Source organism: Porites lutea, chromosome 8 (genome assembly GCF_958299795.1).
Source record: "Porites lutea chromosome 8, jaPorLute2.1, whole genome shotgun sequence".
Taxonomy (NCBI): domain Eukaryota; kingdom Metazoa; phylum Cnidaria; class Anthozoa; order Scleractinia; family Poritidae; genus Porites; species Porites lutea.
The window spans coordinates 15383579-15397398 of NC_133208.1; the positions used below are offsets into that span (position 1 = coordinate 15383579).

The following is a 13820-nucleotide window of genomic DNA, read 5'->3' on the forward strand; positions in this document are numbered from 1 at the left end:
TTCGCATTTTAAAGTATACGTCTAAATTACGTCATATCTCGCGCGTCTCGCGCGTCTCCAGTACTGGTTAGTCTGTGCTCCCCACTTAGCCTTAGGGAAGCCTGTGGAGGTGGCAGAAGAAAGTGCATTATGGCTAATTATAATTACAGTTTTACATTTTTTGTGTGTTTCTGTTTTGGATTGTTGATCCTCTTTGTCGATTTTCTGATTTTGTTATATTTAATTATGATCTGTCACAGTTACTGTTTAAGGCTTTTTGTGTCTTTCCCTTTTGGGTGATGTATTAATTCCGTTTCGGGAATTGTGTTCCTGTTTTCTGGTTGTGGATTTGTCTTGTTTTCGCTATTAGATTTCCGTTTTGGCTCGTGTGTTTCGGTTTTGGGTTTGAGGCTTTCTGTTTTTCTGTTTTGTTTCTATCGGCCACAGTATAAATTAAATCGTTATTCAGTGGCATCTAAACTGCAAACCACTGAAGACAACTTTACTAGACAGAGAATTTCCCGAGGAGATTTTACTGAAATCCTTTAACAGGTAGGAAAGACGCTCGTTCAATTTGGAATTTTCCGAACCTGAGAAGATATTTTTTTCTTACAATGTTTTTTTGGTCACGTTCCGCTGTACGTAGTTTTCTTAGTTTCCTATCTTCTCCGGCTTTTTATCCCTGGAAATAACTTTTAATTTAGCCTAGGTTGCGACAGCGAATCAAAGTATGTTTGTTCGATAATTTGTAGGGTGTCCAGGACTTGGCGTTTATCTGTGACAGGCGTTTCAAGTTAAACTTTTAAAGTTTGTTTAAATCATCTTTCCTTGTTACTTCTTACACTGTAGGTGTTAAAGGTTTTTAATGTTTTGTGTTTATAAGTGATGATTTCATTGGATATCTTCAAAACTTTTTTTTTTACTGATACATAAAATTGTCCCTCTTTCAGGAAGAGATAAATTATATATCCCAATCAGCGGTACAAGGATTTATCCAATTTCAAGGTTCCTGACCTTACTGCGGTTTTCTTTGGTTTCCTTTCATCAAGAATTGGTAAGTTTTTGAAAAATAAAAATTTATTTGATTGATGAACATCGCATTTCGCCTTCCAGTAAGGGGCGTTCCCACCAGATTAGATTCTGGCCATGGCCGGTTGCGTATATAAATTTGGGTGCCGGTTAGCCAATCTCTGTTGAGTATCTGAAGACACTTTAACTAATTTGAATTGTACCTCATTTCAGGGAGAGCTGAATTATTTCAAGCGGATCATTGCGTCCAAGTTTCCCTTCATCTGTAACTGGTACGTTTTGAATAAACATACCTTTAGCCGTGTACAGTATCAATGCATGGTTAGGTCCCTTCAGCATAGAGGCAACCGAGGCAGTTGCCATGGATATAATTTTGAAGTTTCTTGTTTATCTTGCAAAAAATATTTCCCTTAGAAGATATATTCTGAAGAAAACAAATTTAGATTTCTTTTTGATATTTCCTCCGAAAGGATATTGGTCCGGCTGAGGACGATATGTATGGTCTAAGTACTCATATTCATACAGAATTCAGAAAGCATTTTATAGATAGATTATCCATGTCATATGTTCTTTATACCAAAAGTGGTATGGATAATACGTAGAGAAATCTAGGGATGATCGATTACTATTGTTTATAAAGTTAAGTTTGTCTCTAACAAGATAACACTCATTTAAGTTACCTGTCATCTGAGTGTGATCTGATTCTGAAACTCGTTTCAGATAGAACGGAGAGCAGGAGCCAGAATCTTAAGCTGATCTTTGAGGGCTTTGTTGTGTCTGTTTTGTACAAATTGGCGTTAGTTTATATTTCATTTTATAGCAGTTATTTTGTTTGTTTTGTAATGTCACTTTTTAAGACTACAGCCCTTCCTGTGTGTATTTGCAAACGACGGTTAGCTCGCTGAAGGTCATTATGTACCCTGATTGTCAAACGGTATGAGCTTGCTTGCTCTTCCTCCAACACTCAAATTGAGAAGAAGTTTTATGCTGTTTAGTTTACTCTTGGTTCAACGTACAGTCATTAGCCACTTAAATTAAGCTCTGGATGTAACTTGGTAGGCGGACACATCGTATCTTGTAACCTGTTTTTATAAGATAGCACATTAAAGCCATGTCCAGGGGATCAATCCGTTATTAGGTCTATAAACGCAAATGCGTGTTTACAGCTACCCATATGCGAACAATGTTTATCATTTATCCGCTGACTGTTTAATTGACAATTTAACTGTAATCACGCGTGGAAGAACAAACCTGGACTAATTTCATTTTACAACCCGAGTACCAATCTCCTCTCAGTCCACTAGTCGCCCTAAGGAAGAACTGATACTTAAACTATTCATTTAGAAGCAAAAATTATCTATTCAAGTTTTTGCTGAACAATTCTCTTTTGTTATCTTCAGATTGATTCGCCGAAGCGAAGAAAAGGGAGAAGAAAAGGGGGATTTTGCCAACAAACGATTGTAAGTTCCTGACTTTTTAAAAATATTTTATCTAAAAGTTGCGTTGTAGCTGGTTCTGTTAAAACGGTTGCCACATTCTCTTAAAGTGATCTTCTCTCTGTTAAAGAAACTGACGATGATGAAATGATGAAACTGATCCTGAAATATAATTAAAAACAGTTTTTCTCAAAATTTGCAGAAATGGAAAATAATATAATGATCGAACATTTCGTATACACAAAAAAATTGCAATCAATTAATTTGCAACTTCAACACTAGTGACTGCCACTAATGGTTTGTCAGGAAAGCTTTGCACAGTAGTGTATATACTAGGATAAGAAACATAAGATATTTTTCATGTTACAGTTACATTTAAAACATGAAACATATTTGTACAGTAATGCGTTATAGGTTAGAAGTATCTCTAGGCACTCTAGTTATTAGCGGAGCTCCACGCGTGAGCGAAGCGACATACCTAAGAAAATTTGGTAATCTATCGAGCCGAGAAATTTTGGTGATCACGTGACCGTACGCCAGTCCGTCCGCACCACAAGAAAACCAATGTGTAATGTCAAACCTTCTGTCTAGTGTGGGAACCTGTAACCTGTGTTTCACTTGATAATAGACATACATAATATATAGATTTAGCCAGGGCTAAAAGCGAAGCTCCTGTTAGTAAATTTATTATTTAAATCAAACAATAAACTTGTAATCCACAAACCAGTTAACTTTAGGGCAGATCCATATGACATTTGAGATAAAAGCTAAGTGATTTTAGAGAAAAAATAATTTGCAAACAGTCCAAAAGTAAAACAAATCTTAGATCGAGTTGATAGTCTTATTTGTACACCCCAAAAATGGCAATCATGCCCCTTTGATCACAGTAGATTAGGTCTGGAAAACAAATTCTTCCCAAACAAAATAACCCAGTCACCCACCTACACCACCTTTATTTTATAGGGTTAATTGGACAGCTCCGAAATATAATTTTAAAGGCCGGTTATAAGACACGATAGCCAATTTACACGCTCTCCTCTGTCTAGAAGGGAGACCAAAATTAAAAGTCAGGCCGGATTTTTTGTGTTCGACAAATTTACTTTACAAAATCTTGCCGACAAATCTGATGGCGTGTAAACCAGCCTTTTATACTTTTTATACATCACATATGAGGTAAACAGTACTATCAGGTGCTCTTTGTTTATCATACAGACTTCGGACAGAATTGTTTTTTTTTTTTTTTTCATTTTTCACAATTTTGCAAGACAAATGCACTCATTCAATATTCACGACGATCGAAGGACGCGCTAACCCTTGCACAAGAAATTATAGAAGTGAACCATTATAAAACGTTTTCATGAAGAAAATACCACGATGTCGGGACTATTCAGTGAGATCAATTTGCTCTATGTATTATTCAGGGTAATAATGGGCTTTTAGCGAAAACCTTCAAAAAAGCCTAGTATTTTTATTTAACTTCAAAATTCATCTACACGGGCAGCCGGTTCTGAGTTTTGACAAGCGCCAAATTTGCAGTGCGAGCTGTTGTTGTTTGAATGTTTGAATGTTTGAATGAACAGTAAATAGAGTTACGCTTCAATATAAGAAAGAATTTATTATGTTTAATTTCTTTATGGTTTTATTATGTGTAATTATTAAACGCGTTTGATACGCGGAGCATTTTGAGTACCCGATGTTCATGTACGACTGAAAACAAACGGCATTGCGATTTTAAAAAATTGCGAAAGAGACTACTAACAATCAAGACAAGAAATATAATTCGGCGAAACATTTACAGAGACAACAATTGTTATTCACGACGACAAGTATTGAGAGTGAAGTGTTTCTGAAAATCCTGACGGTCAAATAAAAAACCTTGCAGATATAAACCAGCCTTCAGGTGTTTGCTATTTTTTCAAGATGAACTCGAGGCAAGAATATCGCTCAAAGATTTCCTTTTTTACAACCAATATTCTTCAGAACGTTTTCCCTCTATTTGCGGTCGGAAAATGTGTAAAGGCTTTTAAAGTTCTGTATATCAAACCTGGCATGATACTAGGTCAGATCATTTTCTCAAATCTTAAAAACTTGCCGCAGAAAACTACGCTGGACTTCATGAAATTATCAGGAAAAAAACATTAAATGCAATAATTACTCAGGCTTACCAGTCGAGATGCAGCTCCTGAAGGCCATCAAGTAAGGCCAGAATCGCCTCAGACTTTTCAACCCTCCTACGCATCCAGCAAGGTTAGGTAGAGGCTCATTTTGAAAACGATGCCATCAGAAAACGGATTTCCGATGACTTGGAAAAGCGGTGCATTTCTCAACCGAAAACCCAATAAACAAACCAGCCATGAATAACAAAAGAATCTTGATAGCAGCTGTCTTTCATTTTGTACAAGAATAAGATGACACAAAACTATCAGCTTCAGCTATCACTAAACCAGTTTCCAGATAATGCATAAATTTTCCGCGTGAACTCACCTGTCAAATTTTGAGCAATCAGAGCATGAAAATGGGACCAAGAGCGTGACCAATGAGTGACCATGGTGAGAAAAGCCAAAAGCAACTTGCCTTCCCGCCTATAAAAACTAGCTGAATTTTCGCCTCCGGAGTCAATCAAAATGTTAATAAAACGACTCATTAACACAACGTTTTCCCCGTGCATTTTAAAAACTTGAACTTGAGCCTGCGATCATTTGAAAATTAGTAGCTTGTCAGCGGATAACTTACAAAAATACACGCAAACAAAATGAGTCGACACCTGAGCCTGCCATACGGTAATGTGATACTGGTCAGCGGATACCCTGTTTTGACAGCTGTCAATTGGCCACAACATGTATGTGCAATATCGGGCTGCAGGCTCCCCTACTAGCTAAAAGGTGTGAAATTTAACAATGGTTTCCCTGTGGTGCGGACGGACGGTCGGTCGGACGGTCGGGCGCACGATCACGTGACTACCAAATTTTCTCACATGGATAGATAACCAAATTTTCTTAGCTATGGGGCTCTGCCCGCGCGGGTGAAGCTCCGCTGTTATGGTCAATTGAGCGCTCTCAAATATAGTTAATGAAGCTAAACAACGTAACGACAGTCAATGCAGAGTGAACCTTTTTACTATATACTGTGCTGGGCTTAATAATGACTAACATCGCAGGAGCGCAGCGTCCATATGCGCACATACGCCCGTGCGTACAGCTGAAATCTGGAAAAAATGATTTTTTTAAATTTCCCGAAAGCATTTTTATCATTTAATCGCATGACTTATTTACTTTTTCGTATTATGTGGGTGTCTTTGTTTGAATATTTCCTTTATCCTTTTCTTATTCCATAAACGGACGGCAAGAAGCGTTTTAGTGGGATGAAAAACGAAAAACTTACTTATTTACTCAAAATGTTCTGCGGGAGACGAGGGAAATGGCATTTAAGAGACCTTCAAGTAAAAACATTCTGGGAAACATGCGCTCAGACTCCCTTTTTTAGAGTGCGTTCCGCGCTCTAGATTTTCTTCTTGCGCGTCCATCTTCAAAATCTCTAGCAATGCCCCTTCTTGGCCCGAAAACGATTGAGCATTTGGGCTATTTTGTCTGAAACATTGAACCACAGGTATCAAGATTTAAAACTCGTTTTATTCAACTACCTGTTGATACAGGGGCACCCAACGACCGTTTTCTGTAAAACATGTGTTCGGAGAAGCAAATATTGCCTACAATTTTCTTTTGCTTGAGGACGGCTAAAAATTTCTAAATGAACGTTCCATTTATGTCCAATTTTCGAAGCTTATCTAATAAATTTCCTACGATTTTCTGACGGTAATTTTTCATATTTTACCACCCAGGTTACACTATTTTTCTTAGAAAAAGGAAACCTAAAATTTTCGGATTCTAAAATATGATGGAGAGAGGAATCACAAAAATTCTCACTTTCGTTAGACGTTAAATTGCACCTAAAATTTTCGGGAAAATAATACTCAAGTCCTCTTAATTTCGAAAAGACTTAAGTTCCCCTAGGATGACCGAACAGATTAAAATTTTGTAGCGCCGCTTAGAAATAGCTTCCGGGAACTAATGGAAATTAAATTAACAAGAGCGGCTATATACAAAGCGTTCGGCAAACTAAATGTTCATAGGCAAAACTAATTTAAGACGGTTATGAACATGAAACAAAAATTTAGAAGCAGCTAAATAGAGCGAACTAAAAATAAAAGCGGCTATATACTATTTACAAGGCTTCCGGGAACTAATTGAGAGTAAATTAACATAAATTAAGGGAAGACAGAAGTTCATTAAAATAAACTAGAGCAGCTATATACAAAGCTTCCATAGGCGAAACTGACTTAAGGCGGCTTTGTACGTGGGTTAGAGTGCAGAAGGATTTTTAATTTATTGTCTGTCCAATCCAGAAAACTAATTTCAGTTTAACATATATTAGAAAGCACTTTTCTGCATTTTCTTCACATCAACGCGCACAACTCTAAAGAAAACAGAAAAGTAGCAGACAGGAAAGAATGATAACTTTATACTTTCCTTTTCTAGGTATATTACCATCAAGAAACAGCCACACTTTTTATACAAGAACTGCTAAATGACAGAAAGGAGTAGAATAGAGTACCATGAGCAACAACTGCACATTGCAATAGAAGTCAGCGACAGGGTCGGACAAGGACGGGCCTATGGCAATCTCGGCATTGCTTATCAATCCCTTGGCCAATTCCAACAAGCAATAGAGTACCACAAGCAATGCCTTAGCATTGCAATAGAAGTCGGCGACAGGGCCGCACAAGGAGGTGCCTATGGCAATCTCGGCATTGCTTATCGATCCATTGGCCAATTCCATCAAGCAATAGAGTACCACAAGCAATGCCTGAGCATTGCAATAGAAGTCGGCGACAGGGCCGCACAAGGAGGTGCCTATGGCAATCTTGGAAGTGCCTATGACTGCCTTGGCCAATTCCAACAAGCAATAGAGTACCACAAGCAATGCCTTAGCATTGCAATAGAAGTCGACGACAGGGCCGGACAAGGACGTGCCTATGGCAATCTTGGCACTGCTTATAAATCCCTTGGCCAATTCCAACAAGCAATAGAGTACCACAAGCAATGCCTGAGCATTGCAATAGAAGTCGGCGACAGGGCTGGACAAGGACGTGCCTATGGCAATCTCGGCACTGCTTATCGATCCCTTGGCCAATTCCAACAAGCAATAGAGTACCACAAGCAATGCCTTAGCATTGCAATAGAAGTCGACGACAGGGCCGGACAAGGACGTGCCTATGGCAATCTTGGCACTGCTTATAAATCCCTTGGCCAATTCCAACAAGCAATAGAGTACCACAAGCAATGCCTGAGCATTGCAATAGAAGTCGGCGACAGGGCTGGACAAGGACGTGCCTATGGCAATCTCGGCACTGCTTATCGATCCCTTGGCCAATTCCACCAAGCAATAGAGTACCACAAGCAACATCTGAGCGTTGCAATAGAAGTCGACGACAGGGCCGCACAAGGAGGTGCCTATGGCAATCTTGGCAGTGCCTATGACTGCCTTGGCCAATTCCAACAAGCAATAGAGTACCACAAGCAATGCCTGAGCATTGCAATAGAAGTCGGCGACAGGGCCGGACAAGGACGTACCTATGGCAATCTCGGCACTGCTTATCGATCCCTTGGCCAATTCCAACAAGCAATAGAGTACCACAAGCAATGCCTTAGCATTGCAATAGAAGTCGGCGACAGGGCCGGACAAGGACGTGCCTATGGCAATCTCGGCACTGCTTATCAATCCCTTGGCCAATTCCAACAAGCAATAGAGTACCACAAGCAACACCTGAGCGTTGCAATAGAAGTCGGCGACAGGGCCGGACAAGGAGGTGCCTATGGCAATCTCGGTAGTACCTATTTATCCCTCGAGGAATTCGAACAATCAATGAAGCACTACAAGCAATGCCTTAGAATTGCAATAGAAGTCGGCGACAGGGCTGGAGAAGGAAGGGCCTATGGCAATCTTGGCTCAGTTTTTCAATCCCTCGGCGACGTGCAAAGAGCAATAGAGCATTATAAGCAAAGCCTAAGCATCGCTAAGGAAGTGGGCGACAGGGCCAGAGAGGGATATGCCTATGGCGATCTCGGCCTTGCTTATACGTCCCTTGAACAATTCCAACAAGCAATTGAGTACCACAAGCAACAGCTCAAAATTGCTAAGGAAGTGGCTGACATGTTCTTAGAAGCAGTATCCTATGAATACTTGGGTACAACTCTTATGTTGTCAGGTTCTTTGGATGAAGCTGTAGTTCATTTCAAATTCAGCGTTAAAACGTTCGATACTATTAGGGGTAGTTTCATTTCGGAAGATGCATGTAAAATAAGTTTTCGTGAGCATTTCATATCTAGCTATCGTTATTTATCTCGAGTTCTTATAGCGCTTCAAAAGACGGATGAGGCTTTGTACGCGGCCGAACGGGGACGAGCAGGGGCTTTGCTAGATGCCTTGAAAATGAAGTATGGCTTTGCATCCCTTTCGCCCATCTCAAATGAAACTGAGGAAGATTTCGCATACATTTCAAGGAACATATCTGTTTTGACAATGTTTATCGCATTGGACAAAGAAACAATAAGCTTGTGGGTACTGGGAAAGAAAACCAACGCTATTTTTAGGCAAGAAGTACTAAAAAGTGGAGGTGCACACGAAGATCCCTTTGATGCGCTTTTGAAAGCTACTTTGAGAAAAATTGAGGCTGGCAGAGATGTTAGATGCGATAAGTCAACTTCCAGTACTCAGGAAGATGAGAAAATATCGATTCCATCGCACGAGAATATCGACTGGTTACAGCCATTGCATGATGTAGTTTTTGGTCCCATTGAAGACTTACTTGATGGTGATGAACTGGTTGTAGTCCCTGATGGTGCTTTGTGTTTAGCTCCTTGGACAGCCCTAAGTGAGACTTTAAGGATCCGTGTTATTCCCTCACTGACAAGTTTGAAAGTAATAAGAGATTCTTCAAGTGAATACCACAGTAAAACTGGCGCCCTGCTTGTTGGAGATCCATGTTTAAAGAAAGTTACAAATAAAAGGGATAAACCCATTTATAATCAGCTGGAGTTCGCAAAAAAAGAAGTGGAGATGATTGGAAAACTTCTTAACAGCCAACCACTCACAGGAGAAGCTGCAACCAAAGAAGAGGTGCTTCGGAGAATAGATTCAGTCGCTTTGATTCACATTGCAGCACACGGAGGAAAGGAAACTGGTGAAATTGCTCTGGCTCCCAACCCCGAGTGGCAATCTAAGACCTGTATCCCTACGGAAGAGGACTACATGTTGAAAATGTCTGATGTACAAGCCCTTAAACTGAGAGCGAGGCTAGTTGTGCTTAGTTGCCCCCATAGTGGTCAAGGAGAGGTCTCGTCTGAGGGCGTGGTCGGTATGGCAAGGGCTTTCTTGTTTGCTGGTGCTCGTTCTGTGCTGGCGTCACTCTGGGCACTTGATGATGAAGCCACAATGGTGTTTATGGAATGTTTCTACCAACACCTGAGAGTTGGAGAAAGTGCGAGTACTGCTCTGCAGAAGGCCATGAAATGCCTTCGAGATTCGGACGACTTTTCCGCCCCAAAGTACTGGGCTCCATTTGTGCTGATTGGCGATGACGTCACGATTGAATTTGATGTAAACCGTTGAGAAAGCTGTAAGTACAGACTTTTCCTTTGTTTTAGATTACTTAGGGTTTTAATATATTAAATAAGGTTTAAGGTTTTATTGTCTTCGAATTAAAATGTAAAGGAATTGACAATATTAATAACAAATAAGCAGTAAAAGCAAGAGTTCGAGTGCATAATATTGATAAAAAAATAACATGGATGAATGGTTAATGTACAATCATTCTGGATTTACGTAATCAGGTTTCATTTCTGTAATACAAAATTGTTTAAAAACGTTTGTTGAACACTAGAAACCTTTCAATAATCATACAATGAACTGCAAAATCAGCATTCACTGTAAATGGCTGTTGCCGTGACCTAATGGCTCTGGATTATGCGTTGAGAATTCTTAGTTTTTGCCTTAACATTTCAGTTTGGATACCATTAAGGCATCATTTTACCAGATTCAAAAGAGAAATGTCATATTCGTCAAAAAGAGGTAAAACCTTTATTTTATGATTTGTTATGAGCAGAAAAGCAGGTTAAATAGCAGAAAATAGACCAAAAACACTCTCTTGTTGTAAAGCAATGAAAAGTTTTGAGCTTCTGCCCAACTTTGATTTTACGTTCGTCTCATCCTTGCTATCTTGTAATCTAAGGCTTTTTATCTTGAAACCTCTATAGAACGAGTAGTATTGAGGCCGTGATTTCGCTGTTCAAGCTAAGCGTATTAATTAATCAAATGCTACTTTATTTACAGGGGCCGTGCTGATTGCAGTGAGATGTCAAAGAAATAATACTGATGAATCAAAGGAACATTATAAAATCAAAGTCTATTTTACCTAAGGAAAAAAGGTTTCGTGTAACCGTAGAAAGTAAATATGATACTATTTTACTCCTTAAAACTTTTTCAGTGAAACAGCATTAGCTGATAGAGAAATTTTGCTTCCTTGGATGATGTTGAAATACGCCTTAGTACTTTGACTTTTAGGCACGAGTTCTTCCGGTTAATCATTGCATTAGAACAAATCTATATAGAGAGCAAAGAATATCTACAATTTTGGAGCGTTTTGATTTTGCTATACATTCTTGCTTTACATATTGGTAATAGTATTTTGTGCAAAACTTAGTTTTTTCAGGGCTAACTTTTTAGAGTTTACCCAGAAAATGTTAAAATCAGCTCCCTAAATGATGTTTTTATACGTTGTGCTTAACGTAACATTTTGTTTGCGTAACAACTAAGGAAATTGGCAAATTGACGGAAAAATTTACTTCGTACGGACAAATGAATAGGCGTTTTCGTCAAAGGGTAATGCAATCACGGAGTTCAACAACAAAAGGCTAAATTTCGGCCTTGGATGACGATGGATGGAAGGCCAGAACGCATTGTAAAGTAAGCGTCTCCAAACTAAAACGCATCGCAACAGATTAGTCAGGGGCACCCAACGACCGTTTCCTAGGAAACATCTGTTTGGAGCTCTAAACCTTTTATAGCGATGCTAATTATTAATCATGTATATTGCTTTTAAAGCACTCCAGGAGGCCTATAAAGAGGCACTCAGAGCTGATTTTGGGAAAAGCGGTCGTTGGGTGCTACTGATTAGTAAGTGAGTAAATACTAGTTAAAAACTGTAACTTAAAATTCCTTGAGTGATGCAATAGTAATAACAGGGTCCTGAAGGGGTAAAATGAGAACTGGGATTTCACCATTTTTTTTGGGAGGGGGGGAGTGGGACAATGGGATTTATTGCACTGGGAAACGGATGAACAATTTCGAAAATGGCAGTGTGATTTCTCTCTTTAGAGGACTTTGACTCGATTATTTCACAAACTTTTGCACAAATAAGCCATTTTTTGGAAGTGGAGAAATCCAATTATACATCAGTAACATCAGTAGCAATGCATGAATGAAATTCTGTCAGTTTCCCTGTTCAATGGTTTGTTGTCGGTGAAATGACATGCCCATTTGAGAAAGATCAAAATGGCGTACGATTTGGAAAATGTTTCCCGCATTTTGCACAATTATGGTCATCGAAATGTTTTAGTTCAGCAAACAATGCGGTAATCCGCAGAGAAAATTGCAAACTATAATCTTTAACTGATTTTGACTGCACCGTGACAACTACTGCTGACGCGGCAGCGAAGTGGAGTGGAGATATGTGCGCGGGTCGGATGAAGATGGTGAAAGTTAGAATGAGAGAAGTAGATTTAATATGGTTATGTCAACAAGGGTTGGAGAGAAAGATTGTACACCTGTCCAGTAGAATGAGAGATTTTTTTCTTTCCAGATGAATGAACTTGTATCCAGACAGTGTCAATCAGTGCAGCTTTTCGTTCATTACGCGCATGCCATCAGTTTGCAAACAACCACCGCGAATAGGATTTGGACCAAAGGCTGGAAACTGAGATTTGGTATACCCCCCTTCAGGACCTTGTTATAATATTGTTGTTATCTTATATAAGTACCCGAACTGGTGCTCAGATAGTTCAATTGCTTAATAACAGCGACACGCTTTTTAAATTTTTATTGACTTAAGAACTGAATTTTTTGTAAAAGAAAGGCTGTACAGTAATGAAACAAATCAGTTCCAGAGCACTTGACCAGCATCGTTCTGTGGTTAGGCACTAAGAAACTGCATGTACCTCAATCTTTTAAGCTAAGATTATTCTTAGCGGGAATCTAACGCATTTTTAGGTACCTGAAGGTGGAGTGTTTTCCAGGCCAATGACGTATATGATGGCCATGGTTATTTTAAGAAGCAGTGCTTCGCATTCATTCACATTAGTACGTCGACTTGATTACATCAACTGCTTGTAGCTAATCTGGGCGCGTTGCGTGATACAGTGTTCTGTTTTTGATGTAACTTTCAGCCTTATTATGTTGTATTAAATATAAAGAAAAAGAGACTGAAGTTTTACTGTGATTGTTGATGTCCAGGATGTAAAAAAGCTTTCTGAAAAAACTCTCCCCCTTGAACACTGACCTCCGAGGTCAACATTTGATTAGAAAACCACAAGCCACTTCTTCCTGTCCCTTCGGCTTTAACCATTTCCGATGCTGCAAGTTTTTTTTTTAATTGGTCATCACCCCCCTCCCCCCATCCCCCATGCATCCTCGACCTAGGTTACAACTGTTTTTCGTCTGATCGGGTAAATAACAGAATGCTCGAACCTCTTTAATTTTTATCAGCCTTCATTTTTTGCTTATAAAGCACCAAAACTGTATGATTTGACCTTTCCGATTACAGACATAAGATGTTTTGGTTCCAAGCGGCAGAATAACCCCCGGCTCTCTTTTTCTTCAGTTAGATGAGCGCAGTGACAGTTACTGATTTGTACGCCATATATCCCCCCCCCCCCCCCCGCAATACCTTGTTTGAGTCACTTTCAGCTTCAAAAAGGTACTATTGGGCCATTTCGTGGCCCAGTGGTGTGTTACTGTGTTTTTAGTGTTGTATGTTTCATCAGTTGACTGCCTGATACACACAGCATATATCTAGTACTCCCATGCTAGGCCTATGTCACGGCGTTTTTACGAACCAGTTTATTTTTAGACACATTTTAGGGCACTTTTCCCGCGAAAAGAGAATCTCTACCATGACTATGAGCGCATTCGAAATATAAGATATCAAAAAGAGAAACTAAAGGTCTGTAGGTTTTGCTAACTGGTTTGTGAAATTTAAAAGATATTCAAAATTCGCGCTAAAAACCGTCCTAAAAATAAACTGGTCCGTGAAATGCCATGGCA

General features: G+C 39.3%; 1 protein-coding gene across 1 annotated transcript; it reads left to right on the plus strand.

Annotated features, from left to right (window-relative positions):
* Positions 1–372: 372 nt before the first annotated feature.
* LOC140946575 (uncharacterized) lies at positions 373–12973 on the plus strand. Its single transcript, XM_073395699.1, has 6 exons — positions 373–531; positions 930–1033; positions 1222–1280; positions 2409–2468; positions 6980–10119; positions 10833–12973. Exon 5 carries the CDS (start codon positions 7029–7031, stop codon positions 10110–10112), a length of 3084 nt encoding a protein of 1027 aa, XP_073251800.1. The 5' UTR covers positions 373–531; positions 930–1033; positions 1222–1280; positions 2409–2468; positions 6980–7028; the 3' UTR covers positions 10113–10119; positions 10833–12973.
* The last annotated feature ends 847 nt before the right edge of the window (positions 12974–13820 follow it).

Bases quoted from the DNA above. Each gene is read 5' to 3' on its own strand.
- LOC140946575 (XM_073395699.1), top strand. From the start codon at position 7,029: ATGACAGAAAGGAGTAGAATAGAGTACCATGAGCAACAACTGCACATT.